The sequence below is a fragment of the Aristolochia californica genome, unplaced genomic scaffold (assembly GCF_029961685.1).
Source record: "Aristolochia californica isolate CCGP_79_NKW_82.1479 unplaced genomic scaffold, dmAriCali1.0.hap1 SCAF_4, whole genome shotgun sequence".
In the NCBI taxonomy this organism is placed as follows: domain Eukaryota; kingdom Viridiplantae; phylum Streptophyta; class Magnoliopsida; order Piperales; family Aristolochiaceae; genus Aristolochia; species Aristolochia californica.
In genome coordinates, this window is record NW_027182103.1 from 40,671,206 (window position 1) to 40,685,967 (window position 14,762).

The following is a 14,762-nucleotide window of genomic DNA, read 5'->3' on the forward strand; positions in this document are numbered from 1 at the left end:
GTTTATGAAGTGTGATAATTAGACAACCCTTTTTATAGCCAAATAATGCAGTGTTCCATGAGAAAACTAAATACATTGAGACTGCCGTTTTATTAGAGATGCTATCATGCAAGGAAAAGTTGTCACTCTATATGTGAAGTCATCTAAACAACTTGGTGTTTTGTGACAAGCTGGGTATGTTTGATATTTATTCTCTAGTTTGAAGGGAAGTTTTAAAAGGTATATAGGGGTATTTTGGTCATTCTTATAGTTTTAAATTTCTCATAAGGGTTAGAGTAAGTTGGCCTTCATAACGGAATTCTATTTTTCAATTTTCATTTAATTTTGGGTCGTATTTGAGAAGTTATGGGAGATGCTGTAATGAGGGGCAATTATGTCCTTTTGTACTAACCCTCTCTTAAGTGATTTAATAAAAGAGGGAGGACAGAATTCTGAGCCCTCAACATATTGGAAGACACCTCAAAGTGGCATTAAGGTAAATACCTTACCCACGTCAAGGAGGTGGCACAAAGTGTAATTTAATGATGCACAAGAGTGTAATTAAAGAAGTGATGTATGTCTACTTATGTCTTTTTCTTTTGAGAGTTTATAGCCCTAAGGGCATTATAGTCATTGTAACCTTCCTTCATAAACTATATGTTAAATTGGGTCCAAGGCCCTATTCCAAAATGACTAGCCAACTTAGGAAACCTCTTTACCAACTAATAAACTCAAGATCTTTGTACTCCACTCTATGTGAGATTATTCCTTAACACTATAAATAGAAACTCAAGGCAAGGGGTAGATCATTAAGTCTCCCCTCTTCTCTCAAATTCGTCCTTATGTCTCCTCTCCCAAGCTCTCTCTCTCCATCTCTCTAGTCGAATTTTCTCTTCTTTTTCTCTTCCTTCTTTCTTCTCCTTTCTTCTCCTCCTTTTCTTCCTCTCCTCTTTCACTACCTTGGTTGAGGACCTTGTCATGAGATTCTAAATTCAACACAACACGTGCAGCTTCCTGCTGCTTCCTCTCTCTCTCTTCTCCTCTTATTTCTTCTACTTTTCCTCCTTTAACCTCAATTTCATAACTTTATAATATATATATATATATATATATATACACACACACATGTATGTATGTATGTATGTATGTATGTATGTATGTATGTATGTATGTATGTATGTATATATGTGTGCGCACTTCTTGGATGTAGCAAAGCTGCTAGTCTTTGAGGAAAACATATTCCAGCACCATATGGTCCCAACTTCTTGGTTTTGAGGAATCATCATTTGTATTAATGACTCCATCATATTCATGTCTTCCAACATAGAGTAATATTTGTATTTCTCATTAATGAGAAATCAGATTTTTTATGTATTTACCAAGTTTTTCAATGAAATAAAGACCTAATTTGGGACCTTTGTTCATATTGTTTGTACAGATACTAGTTTGGAGTTCCTTAACCAGAAATTCAAATCCTTTTGTGACATGCTTGGGATTTTACATCAAACTTTGTGTGCATACACCCCTCAACAAAATGGTGTTGTTGAACGCACAAATAGGCATCTACTTGAGATTACATGAACCTTATTATTTTAGATGAATGTTCTTTTGTCTTTTTGGGGTGATGGAATCCTTGCCTCTTGTCATCTAATTAGCCCTATTATTTTTTTGTTCTTCGGGGGCGTGTCCACATCTAGGTTTCAAAACCTTAGTGCAAAATATTTGATCTATGTCCTAGAGTGTTTGGTTCTACTTGTTTTGTTCATTCTCTTGGGAATAATAGTCACTAATTGTAACCTCGGCTTGTTAAGTGTGTCTTCTTGGGTTATTCGTGTTATTGGAAGGGATACAAGTGCTACAATCCTACTACTATGATGTTACATTTTTTGAAAATACACTTATTTTTCATTGTTGAGTGTCTCCACCAATTACATTGATTTTTGTTGAAGAACGTTCAATAGTCCAAAATCCAGCTCTTATAGTTGTTATGGATGGTTCAAGTGCTGGTACTTCACCCACACAGCCACGACCATCACCTTTGAAGCCACTACAATTATATCAATGACTCCATGCACATACAACAAGGCCCCTTCTCAAGTCTCTCACCATAAAATTCTTCATTTGTAGAACCTGAGCTCTCTGACTTCACTAGTTGCACTCAAAAAAGGAAAAATGTCATGTACTACTCATCTAGTATCTAAATATGTGTCCTTTGATTATTTATCATTCCTGTAAATCCTTTGCATTGTCCTTGTCTATTTCTTCTATTTCCCATTCAATGCAGCATGCCTTAGGTTACCTAATTGGAATCAAGCTATGGATGAGGAGATAAAGGCCTTGTGTTCTAGGGATACATGGACACTTTGTGACCCACTTGAGGGTGCTAACATTTTCGGATGTCGTTGGGTGTATACCATTAAATACAAAGCAGGTGGAAAGTGTTGAAAGGTACAGAGCCCATTGGTGGCCAAAGGATACACCCAAACCTATGGGATTGATGAGTTTGGAATGTTTTCCCTTGTCACCTGTCTTACATCTATCAAGATTTTGGTATCTGTGGTAGTCAATAAAGGATGACCCTTACATTAGTTGGATATCAAAAATGCGTTTCTTTAGTGATTTGCAGGATGACGTATATATGGAGCAACTTCTTGGATATGCTGCTCATAAGGAGACTAGGAAGGTGTGCAAATTGCAGAAGTCTATTTATGGTATAAAATAGAGTCCTTGGGCTTGGTTTGAAAAATTATCCAGTTAGTTATGAATTTTGGTTTTGTGAGGAGTGATTTTGATAATTCCATGTTTGTGTGGAAGAGACAATTTGGGGTTGTTGTTCTTGTTGTATATGTGCATGATATTGTGTTGTTGTGGAGTAATAATGAAGAAATTGAACAAGTCAAAAAGTATTTGACAAAACATTTTTAGACAAGGATTTGGGATAGCTGAAGTGATTTATAGGTATTGAGGTGGCTTGAAGCGAGAGAGGTATTGTCCTGTCACAAAGGAAATACATTTTAAATATGTTACAAGATTATGGATTGTTGGGTGCACGACAAGTAGATACTCTCATGGAAGTCAATACTAGTGTTCATGTGATCAAAGTCTTGAGCTTAAGGATAAGTCACTATATAGGTGCCTAGCGGATAAGTTCATTTATACCACAATTAATAGGCCAAACATATCATTTGCAGTGGGAGTTGTTAGCCAATTCATGGAGAATCCACATAAAATACTCTTAGAAGCTGCTCATAGAAATCCTAAAATATTTGAAAAGTGCTCCTATTTGATGTTATAGGATACTTTGATGTAGATTATGCAGGATCCAAGATAGATAGGAGGACTACGACTGGTTATTGTTGGTTTGTTGGGGGTAACTTGGTTAGTTGAAAGAGTAAGAAACAAAGTGTAGTAGCAAGATCCAATACCAAACCAGAGTATAGAGTGATGGCTCATACAATGTGTGAGCTCATATGGGTGAAACAAGTTCTTGTTGAGTTATGTTTCCAGATTAAAAATTCAATGGTTATGAAGTGTGACAATCAGGTAAAATTTTTTATAGCCAGTAATCCAATATTTCACGAGAGAACCAAACACATTGAGGTAAATTTTTTATCAAAGATGCTGTAATGCAAGGGAAGGTTGTTACACCTTATGTGAAATCTTCGAAACAACTTGGTGATGTATTCACCAAACCCCTTGGAAGACGTGAGTAGTCAGTGTTTTCTGACAAGTTGAGACTATTCGATATTTACACTCTAGCTTGAGGGGGTGTTGAAATGTATATGTACGGATGTTTTGGTAATTTTATATGGTTGTATGTTCCTTTTAATATAGTAGGAAGTTTACCTTCACCTTATAGTTCTATGTTTCAATTTTCAGTTTAGTATGAATTGTATCTAGGAAGATGTAAGGGTTTTCTGTATAGAGGGGCATTAATGTGAGTTAACCTTATTTTTTCACTTAAGCTGGTTTATAAGAAAGGGGGAGGTTGAATTCCTGCCCCCTACAATTGCTCTCTGTCTGCACTCTTCTCATCTTCTTGTTGCACTTCTCGCTTCCTTCTTTATTAGTTTTTCTCTTTTTATTATCTCTTTTTACAAACTCAATGCGAAAGGGCAGGAGGGGCCGACTTTCTCCCTGAATGCTCCCAAAATTTTATTTAAAAAAAACTGTACTCTCAACACTTTTCTAATGAAAAGCTCTTCTCACCTGTCAAACTCTTGTATATTGCTGTATAATGATTAGAGTTTGAATATTGATGTCAAACTACACTGCCTCTATATAACTGTGGAACTTTTAAGAGAATAAAGATCTTTAAGTTCGAACACCTCACCATCAGAAATACAATTAAAATCTATTGTTTGGGTAGCATCTTGCTTCTATTAGCTGAACAATGTTTTACTCCTACCATGGCTTTATGCTAGGCTTCATCAGTTGATTCCTAGTTTTGTCCCTTCAACAGTTGGTTCTTTCTTTATATCATTCAAATGTATCATATAGAGCATGTTGCATAAACTCTGCACATGTGCATGCTCTTCCCTATGTAAAAATTCCTTGTTTCATTGACCATTCAAAACCTGGAAAGGGAATGTAATATGTCCTTCTTTATTTGCAGGCAGCTCGAAACAATGTGCTTCTTGCTGTTCCAGCTCTTTTATATGCTATCAATAACTATCTAAAGTTTATCATGCAGGTATTTATTCTGGTGCTTGTGTCTGCAGTCTTGGGTGCTATTTGTCATGCCAACTTGTCTATAATCTCACTAGTTTGTTTACTTTATGTACAGCTCTATTTTAATCCTGCTACTGTAAAAATGCTGAGCAACCTTAAGGTAATTTTCATGTTTGAAATTTTGTTATGATACCACCTGATGTATGACCATGAACTGATCAACAGGCTTTTAAGGATAGTTTTTGTAAGAAAAAAGGTACTTTTTTGCTGAAAAAAGTAAGGCTGTGGCTCAATGTGAGGAGACCACTTCCTTTTGCATAGAGGAGAACGGATGTCCCAAGTCATAACAATGAGCTTTGGCATTCAAGCTGTATATAGTTTTCTTACCACATTAATAAAAATATATTAAAGAACCATAGAGCAGATCATACATCTTTTTTTGTGAAAGAGATGAGCTTTATTAAGCAAAGTGAACAAGCAACAAGCAATCAAGGATGGGATCCCCAAACAATAAAAGATTGGAGGGGGATCCCACTCCTAGCAAAGAGCTTCGGCCAAAGAATTGGCGGAATGCGGAACATGAGTCCATACACAAGAAAAAAAAGAAGAGATCTCCTTGATATCATAGAAAGCATTCCAGTGGCACCAAGGGTTCTTAGGAAAGGAAGATGAGCACCAGAAGATCACCACCTTGGAGTCACCTTCTATGATATGGGGTCCCGACAAATGATCATGAAAGAGAATGAGGCCTTGGCTGAGGACCATGAGCTCTGCAGAAGTAAAGTCAGACGTCCCCAGAGGTCCTGAATAAGTGAGGAGAGTGGTATCATCCGAATTACAGATGGCACCACCAAAACCAGATGGATCTGGATTACCAAGCGAACTGCCAGAGCAGATCATACATCATTTAATAAGAAAAACTACACATAATATAGATTAAAGAACTAACTACAGTCCCTAATACAAAGTCAATATCCAAAAATAATCATATTTTTCTTCAATATTCTGGTTAGGTCTCCATAACTTCTGTTTAGTTTGCTACTTCTAAATCACATCATGTAGCATCTGAGTAGTCATAATTCTAAGGTTGATCTTTCCTGAGGTTGGTGTTCACCCCTACCTTCCAAGGTTTTGTTTTTGCCATAAGAATTTTAGGCTAACATTTCAAATATTGGGTTGTCTGGATAGTACTGCTAGAGTATATTATACTAGGATTGAAACACTAATTGCAGTAAAGCTACTAATCCAATTGAGAAGAACTTTTCCAGTGTGTTCAATTCATTATGGCAGTGACTTTTGTTCGTATATGCAATTACATCATTTTTTATTTTCTTGCAATATAAAATTACAGGTTTTGGTTATTGCGGTACTATTAAAGTTTATCATGAGAAGACGGTTTTCCATTATCCAGGTTTGCAATCTTTAGTTTTGACATTTAAGAAGAGAATGGTGTTTTTGTGCTTTAAAATAACCTTAACAAAATTTGTTATGTAAAAAAATAACACAATTTGTGGATAGAAATTTTGTTTATGCCATTTACCCTTGTTCATTTTGACAAGGATCTTTTACTTTTTTCTTATTTATCCGAGTACTGACTTCTCTACCCTTATTGTCTTGCAGTGGGAAGCTCTTGCTTTGTTGCTAATTGGAATCAGTGTCAATCAGCTCCGTTCCCTACCTGAGGGGACTACTGCTATGGGTCTTCATGTTGCCACGGGTGTATACATATATACATTAATTTTTGTAAGTATCAGCTAATTCACTAACAATTGGAACCATGGTTTAGTTGGAGGTTGGATTACAGTTTTCAGAAATTGTTGTTCATTTTTTAAGTGTTTGGCTCCCTTTTGTTGTTGATTATACTAAAGTTAATTCTATGTTTTGCACTGACAGGTGATATTACTTGACTAGTTTGATAAGAATTATTATCCAAGTTGGAATAAAGTTATACTTTCTTTTCCATATATCAAATACAGAAAGTGATTTCATTTCCCGATAGAAGTCTTATCTACAACTCTATGCTCTTATGTGTCGCTATATTATCTTATGTCTGTCGGTGATAAACTCTAGTTGGTCCAACCAGCTTGGGTTCTCCGAAATGGTTTTCTACTAAAGGTCCTGACATGGTCTAGGAGTTTTCATTGTACAACTTGGAGTAGGACAACCATTAATTTTTGGATGATTGCTATTGGAATAAGGACAGTCTTTTGACTGGTTGACATTTTGCAAAATGTGAAGAAAAGTAAAATGTGAAAAATATCAAGCAGTAGAAGGAAGAAGGAAAAAAGAAGAAGAGGCAAAAGGGAGAGAAAAGAGTGCATTGGAGCAGCATTCTGTTAGGGCTGAAAATTGAGCCCTATCTGTTTAAATATATCACTTAAGTGAAAAAGGTACAAAAGTACAATAATGTCTCTTATTACATTAAACTCAGTAACTCTCTAAATACTTATTAGACTAGCTTGAAACTTAGATCATAAATTCCAATTATGATGCCTAAATTAGTGCGACGCTTAGAGACACACACCTATAAATAGGAAATGGCTAAAATACCCTTATACTCCCACTCAAGTTGGAACATAAATGTCAAATGGTGAAATGACAGTCTACTTAGTGTTTGGTTCTTTTTTTTTTTTTTTTAATGATGCTGAATTTGATTAAGAGAGAACTCAAACGAGCATATTACAAGGGGGGAAGCCTTCCCAAACAATGAGAGATTGCTGGGAGGTTCCGAATTTTGCCAATTTATCAGCCAAAGAATTGGCTGAATGACACAATGTCAGCAATACAATCACTGATTTGCCAGTGGCGCCAAGGGAGGGGGGGGGGGGGGGGAGGGGAGATCCCTGGTGGCCATAACCGGATTCTTGCAGGGGCCCGCCATATGTGCAATCAAACCCCAATTTTTTCGGAGGGAAAACCAAATTACTTGCTATAATTATTGCTGCATAATTATCACACTTCATAACTATAGGTTCAGTAATGTCGGCCCGTTAGGTATTTCCAATTCAACGTCAGCTGAGCTCTATGGCCTCCTCAATGAGCTTCACGTTTTCAGAGACAATTGCAGTGGTCCCATTCACATTAAAGGGAACTCGAAGGTGGTCATTGGATGGTGCGAGGGTGCTTCCCCTCCACCGTGACGCCATTGGGACATCTTTCAGGAGATTTTAGATATTACCTCACTACTCTCTTGTATTTGGTCTCACATTCTGAGATTTGCAAATTCGACTGCAGATGTGCTAGCCAAACAGGGAGCGTCCCTGCAATCTCTTGTTGTGAAGGATCTGCTCCCTCTTCCTTTGTAATTTTTCTCTTGTTAATATAAATACATCTTTATCAAAAAAAAAAAAAAACTATAGGTTTAGTAATGTGAAAACTTAACTTCACCAAAACAAATTTAACCCACATGAGCTCACTCAAGATATGAGCCATTGCTCTATACTTGGCTTCAACGTTGGACCTGGCAACTACATCTTGTATTTTAGTCTTCCAACTAACTAGATTACCTCCAACAAAGCAACGATAACCTATTGTGGATCTCTTATCCATCTTGTACCATGTGTCATCCACATCAGAATAGCCTAACCCATCAATTTTCTCATGAGAGGTATATAATAGACCTTTCCTAGAGCACCTTTAAGATATCTTAGGATTCTATGTGCAACCTCCAAGTTTACTTTGTGAGGTTGCATGTTAAATTGGCTTATTATTATTTTATTTATTTGTTAAATTGGCTTATCACACCCGCTCAAAGGATATATCTGGTCTCGTGATAGTGGCATAAATTAATTTACCCAATAAACATATATACTAGAGTTTTATCCTTAAGGTTAGACTTTGATCATTGTGAAGACTAACATTGACTTCTATAGGAGTATCCACTGGACATGCACCCAGAAGCCCATACTCATTTAACATGTCTAGAACATACTTCCTTTGAGAGAGAACAACTCCCTTCAATTTCGAGAAAATATTTTAACTTCTCTAAATCTTGATCTTCAAAACCTCCTTGGCGGCGTTGGGAATTATTTGAGGATATTTGTACTTTAGTTTCCCAAATGCATTGTAAATGGAATTATATTCCTAGATCTGCTAATCATTTAGTAGATAATCAGTCTAAACAAGGCGTTTCCCTCCAACAGCTTGTTGTGGAGGAAGACCTTCTTTAGCAAGGTATGTATACTTTCTTCATCTTGCAATATATATATTCACACCTTATTTAAAAAAAAAAACTTCTATAAATCTTTCATTTGAAACTGCCATGCTAGATAGTTTTCTATCGCACCAATTCCTTTCAAATCACTTCCCGTCAACATAATATCATCCACATACACAACCAGAACTAACTCCTGATTGTCTTTTCAGTACGAACATGGGCTGGTCACAATGGCTCCATATAAACCCATACTTCAAAACAACTGTATTGAACTTTTCAAACCCCACCTGGCAGACTCAAATTGGCTCCATCTTTACGAAGATATTTCGGGGAAAGTCCTCAATCGGGTAGGATCCGACCATTGGCCCATTCTATTATCCACCTCTTGTGGACGATGGGGTCCACCCCCATTCAGATTTGAAAACATTTGGCTCTCGGATCTGACTTTGATGTGCTTTTGAAAGATTGGTGGTCAAATCTTCTAGATTGGGGTCGACCAGAGTGGTCTCTTCCGATAAAACTCAAATCCCTCAAAAAGAAACTTAAGGATTGGTCCTTCCAACGTTGCAAATTTGCCAAAGAAAAAAAATCCTCTCTTCTCTCCCGCATTGTTGAGCTGGACTCTTCGGAAGAACAATGGTACTTATCTCCATCTGAATTCTCTTCTTGCCTTTCTCTTCAAAGGGAGTTGCAAGTTCTCCTTGTTCAGGAAAGAATCAGTTGGAAACAAAGAGCCCACTTTAAATGGTTAACAGAAGGAGATGCCAATACAAAGTTTTTTCACTCCCTCGCATCGACGAGGAGGAGATCCAACCGAATTACCTCCTTATGTATCAATAATGAGGTAACGTCGGATCAGACCCAAATTACCAATGAGTTGCTTAGTTTTTTCACAGATCTATATATTGATGATGTTATTAACCGGCCCAAAATCCAGTAGCTTCATTTCGGGCAGCTTCCCATCTTTGCCTCATCTATCCTTGAAGCCCCTTTCTCCCAAAAGGAAATTGAGAAGGCAGTCTTAGGCATGGCTCGTGATCAGGCTCCAGGACCCGATGGTTTTAATGGTGAATTCTACCATCGTGCTTGGCCGATTATCAAGGGAGATATTTATAAAATGGTTGAAGGCTTCTTCATGACTGGCATCTCCTTCCTCAGCATGGGAGCTTCTTTTATCTCTCTAATCCCCAAGAAGAGAAATGTCGAGACCCCTGGTGACTTTCGTCTTATCAGCCTGATTTCAAGTTTATACAAGATCATTGCTAGACTCCTCGCAAACAGACTCAAAATAGTTCTCCTACTTGTTATTAGCCATGGCCAGAGTGCTTTCTTGAAGGGCAAAAACATCTTGGACTCGGCTATGGCGGCGCACGAGTTGTTTGATAAATTTTCTCGCTCGAAGGATCCAATCTTTATCCTTAAGCTGGATTCAGAAAAGGCATTTGACCGGGTAAATTGGAGTCTACTGGATGACATTATGAGTAGTAGGATGGGCCTTGGAGATCATTGGAGATATTGGATTAGGAGCTGTTTGTCCTCCGCCTCGTACTTTCTTATCTTAAATGGAACAGTCTGTGGATGCTTCAAGGGATCTAGAGGATTGAGACAGGGTGACCCTCTTTCCCCTCTTCTTTTCAATATTGTGGCGGAATTTTTTTTGCTATGCAAGTCTCGGCCAAAGAATGTGGATGGTTGCATCCAACCATCAACTCTTCGGCTTTCAACTTTCCAGTGCTTCAATATGTGGACGACACTTTGATTTTTGGTGCAGGAATGCTGGACAACATAAAAAAAGTAAAGGCAGTTTTGGGGCTCTTTGAAATCTGCTCAGGTCAGAAAGTCAATTGGAGGAAAACTTCTTTGATTGGATTCAATATCAACCCAAACTCTCTCAGAAATGGCAGAGGTGCTTGGGTGTGTAATCTCATCCACCCCTTGCACTTACATTGGCCTCCCTCTCTTCACTGGTCGTATTTGCAAAGATTTTTGGATTCCAGTCATAGAGAAGATGGAATTACGTCTTGCATCATGGAAGGGTTGCCTGCTTAGCAAGGCAGGAAGGTTGACTGTTTTGAAATCATGTATCGCTGGCATCCCAAACTATTATCTCTCCTTCATGCCTTGCCTAGCTTCTATTTGTCAGCAGCTTGATAAAATGAAGAAAAATTTTCTTTGGAGAGGGAATAGCCCGGATTTCAAGTACCATTTGGTCAATTGGGAGGAAGTTTGCCTTCCAAAAAATTTTGGAGGTCTTGGAATTCGGTTCTCCAAAGATATGAATCAGGCTTTACTCCTTAAATGGATTTGGTGACTCAATTCGTCAGCTCCAAACCTTTGAAAAAATATGGTGCTTTCAAAGCTCGGCATCTCCTCAAAATGGTGGACAAATGGGGGAAACAAAAGGAATTTATCTCCTATATGGCGGTCGCTTTATCTCTTGACTCCTACTTTCTCAACAACAGTCCGATTTTGTGGGAGATGGGCATCATATCAGATTTTGGGAAGATTTATGGTTGGGGGATATGCCTCTTCATAGCACTTTTCCTAGCCTCCACAGTATTTCAAGATTGAGGAATAGTACCATTAGTGAAGTTGCTGATAATGGGGGATGGAACATTCAGCCTCGTCGTGGCTTATCTGATTCAGAAGGTCTTGAAGCTAGTCAACTGTTGGACACTTTGCAGTCGACCAGAATCCAAGCTAACAAATCAGACAAGCTAATTTGGTGGCCAGATAAAAGTGGCTCCTTCTCTGTCAGCTCCGCCTATCTTGTTATTCGAGGAGAGATCACTCGGAGTCCCAAGCATGCAGTGGAATTCACTTGGCGTCTTAGTGCCCCCCCAAAAATAAAATTCTTTATGTGGAGTGCTTGCTGTAATAATATTCTCTCTGCTGACAACCTCAGAATTCGTGGCAACCGTGGAGTTGACCCCATTTACCCCTTCTGCCATGCACAGGAAGAAACTGTAAGCCACCTGCTCCTTTTGTGTCCTTTCTCTTGGAGGATTTGGACATCGATTCTTAACAAAATTGGGCTCCAACTTTGCTTCCTTGAGGATTTGTTAGCCACCTGCCGTATGCTTGCTGGAACTCCTATCCCCGGTATTTGGAAACTGATGATCTCTGATATATCCGCATTCATCCCGTGGGGTCTTTGGTTGGAGCGAAATCAACGAAGATTCAACGCCAATCCCAGCATTCAAGATAGAGTTATTGAAACCATCTCAGGCAGTATTGCTACTTGGCTTCACTCAAGAATGGCCTTCTCCCATTCTCTGGAACATCCATCAGGGATAATTGGAGAAGCTTAGCCCAGCTCCACCTCTCCTCGAAGCTGCGAATGGACCACGCCTCCTGCTGGAGCCCTTAAGCTGAATTTCGACGGCTCTTCTCTTGGTAACCCTGGCTTAGCTAGGTTTGGTGGCGTGATCAGGGACTCTCTTGGGAACCAGATCGTCTCTTTCTTCGGGCCCCTTGGTATTGCAGACTCCAAAGCCTCCTCAATGGGCTTCGTGTTTTTCGTGATCATTGCTCCGGACCTGTCCTGATCGAGGGAGACTCTAAGGTGGTGATTGGTTGGTGCCAGCATACCTCCCCTCCTCCGTGGCGTCACTGGGATGTTTTTTTTTTTGAAGTTTTAGATATTGTAAATCTCTTGGAGGGTTTCTGGTCTCTCATTCTGAGATCAGCAAATTTTGTGGCTGATGCTTTAGCCAAGCAAGGAGCCTCCTTGCAATCTCTTGTTGTCAGGAGTTAGCTCCTTTTGTTTCTCTTAATAAAATTCACATTTCATAAAAAAAAAAAAAAAACTTTTCAAACCCAATTTTTAGGGCTTTGTTATAGACTTTAAATTGCCTTTTGCAAATTGCATCTTGTTTCCTCCTAAGTAACATACCAAAGAGGTTACTCCATATACAACTCTTCCTATAAATCACCATATAGAGAGGTATCATTGATGTCTAATTGATGTAGGGGCCAACCCTTATTCAGTGCCACATACACTAGAATGCAAACCGAAGTAAGGCGAGCAGTGGGAGAAAATGTCTCAAAAACATCAATTCCATAGGTTTGGCTGTATCCCTTGGCCACTAATCGAGCCTTGTACATGTAAATACTTCCATTAAATTGATATTTGATGGTGTATACCCATCGACATCTGACAATAGTTGCTCCTTTAGGTGGGTGACAAAGTGTCCATGTACCTCGAGAAATCATGGCATCCATTCTAAACCAAATCCACAAAACATGCAACTGCGCATATAGGGCACATGCTGTGCAAGTTTGCACTGGTATAGGCCTGACCCAGATTCAGGTCTAGGCAATAATAAACCCCCTTGGGGCACAAACAAGAATAGGAACTACTCAAAATATATGACAAGCCATCAACCAAGTGGTTATGGCACAAAAAAGGAGGAAAAGATTGAACTTTTACTCGCTCAGGGAAAATTGGTAAAATCTCCAAAAACAAGGGTCACAGGACTTGAGAGGGAAGGAATATGGCTGAAGAAGACTTCTCAAGGTTGCAATTCGCTGCATAAAAAACATCAAGAAGTAGAGAAGTAGGAAAGAAAGAGAGAAAAGAATGCGCTTGAGCTGCACTCTGTTAGGGCTGAAAGTTGAGCTCTATCTGTTTAAATATGTTCGCTTGAGTAAAAAAGGTACAAAAGTACAATAATGTCCTCATTACATTAAACTCAGTAACTATCTACGTATTTATTGAACTAACATGAAACTTGGAACATAAACTCCTATCATGATGCCTAACTTACTGCATGGAAAGACACACCTACAAATAGGAAATGACCAAAATGCCCATATACATGTACTTCAACAAAATGTAATAGTAAATAAGTACTTCATTTCTTGAGTTTTATTATTTTCCATTGTTGGTCATTTTGCCTAGGTGATTTTGATGGCATGTATGCAGTTAATTTGATTAAAATACATTGTTTCCATCTCCTGCTTGTGTTGCATGACACTTAACTTTGGGGTATGCAATTTCAGGTAACTGTTCCTTCTCTGGCTTCAGTTTATAACGAGTATGCTTTAAAGAGCCAGTTTGACACTAGCATCTACCTTCAGGTATTTTTTTTTTATTTTTTTTTTGCTAGACTTAGCGATGCATTTTGATGTTTAATTCGTGAAGGATAGCGTAGTTGTCATCTGTGACCTTCTGTACTTCTTTCAAACCAGGTTTTTTATATGTGCTTAATAGTAATTGAGATGTCTTGTCTTTTCCCAGATTTCAAGGTTAGAGTCTGTTGGTTTTTGATTCGCACTTTAAGTGATTTTTCTCCTGAGGCTTCTTTGCCTGGATTTTCATCTCTAACTATAAGCCTACCTGCAGAATTTTACTTAGGCTGCTATTGGCTTAGAGGTCACCACTACTGGTCTATCTGACTAGTGAAATTGGCTTCTTTATTTTGGATTTCCTATCACTACTGGACTATCTGACTAGTGAAATTGGCTTCTTTATTTTGGATTTCCTATCACTACTGGACTATCTGACTAGTGAAATTGACTATAGGCATTAATTATGCTCGTTATTTTCATGAAATCATAGAATACACAAATGTGCCTTTTCTCAAAAGAAAAAAGAAATCATATGACCAATGTTTTTTATTTGAAACCATGAGGATGTTATTTTACCTCTCAAATTTACAGTTCTTTGACCTCTGTGTTTATAAGTAACTCAATTTAATGAACGAAGTTGGTATGACGAGGAAACTTGGCAAAACATGATGAATCTGGCTCGTCTCTTGGGAGTGGTTTTCCATGGACAGACTCCAGGACAGAAAGACGATGTGGGAGTTACAAACGCTCCTAATTCAGGAAAGAATCAGCTGGAAGCAAAAAGCTCGCTTTGAATGGCTAACTGATGGACATGCTAATACAAAAATTTTTCACTCCCTCACATCAACGAGGAAGAGATCCAATTGAATTACCTCCTTATGCA

At 38.4% G+C, this 14,762-nt stretch overlaps 1 protein-coding gene across 2 annotated transcripts in view; it reads left to right on the forward strand.

The window, feature by feature from the left end:
* Positions 1-14,762, forward strand: part of LOC137962823 (CMP-sialic acid transporter 2-like) — a 54,427-nt gene that overhangs the window by 24,453 nt on the left and 15,212 nt on the right. For both annotated transcript variants that reach the window (XR_011115170.1, XM_068809910.1), the window contains exons 5-9: positions 4,595-4,672; positions 4,766-4,810; positions 6,002-6,061; positions 6,271-6,393; positions 13,811-13,888. Coding sequence is in view for 1 of the 2 variants with exons in the window: in XM_068809910.1 (XP_068666011.1) it covers positions 4,595-4,672; positions 4,766-4,810; positions 6,002-6,061; positions 6,271-6,393; positions 13,811-13,888 (384 nt within the window). In the remaining variant the exon portion in view is untranslated. The remainder of the gene's footprint in view (positions 1-4,594; positions 4,673-4,765; positions 4,811-6,001; positions 6,062-6,270; positions 6,394-13,810; positions 13,889-14,762) is intronic.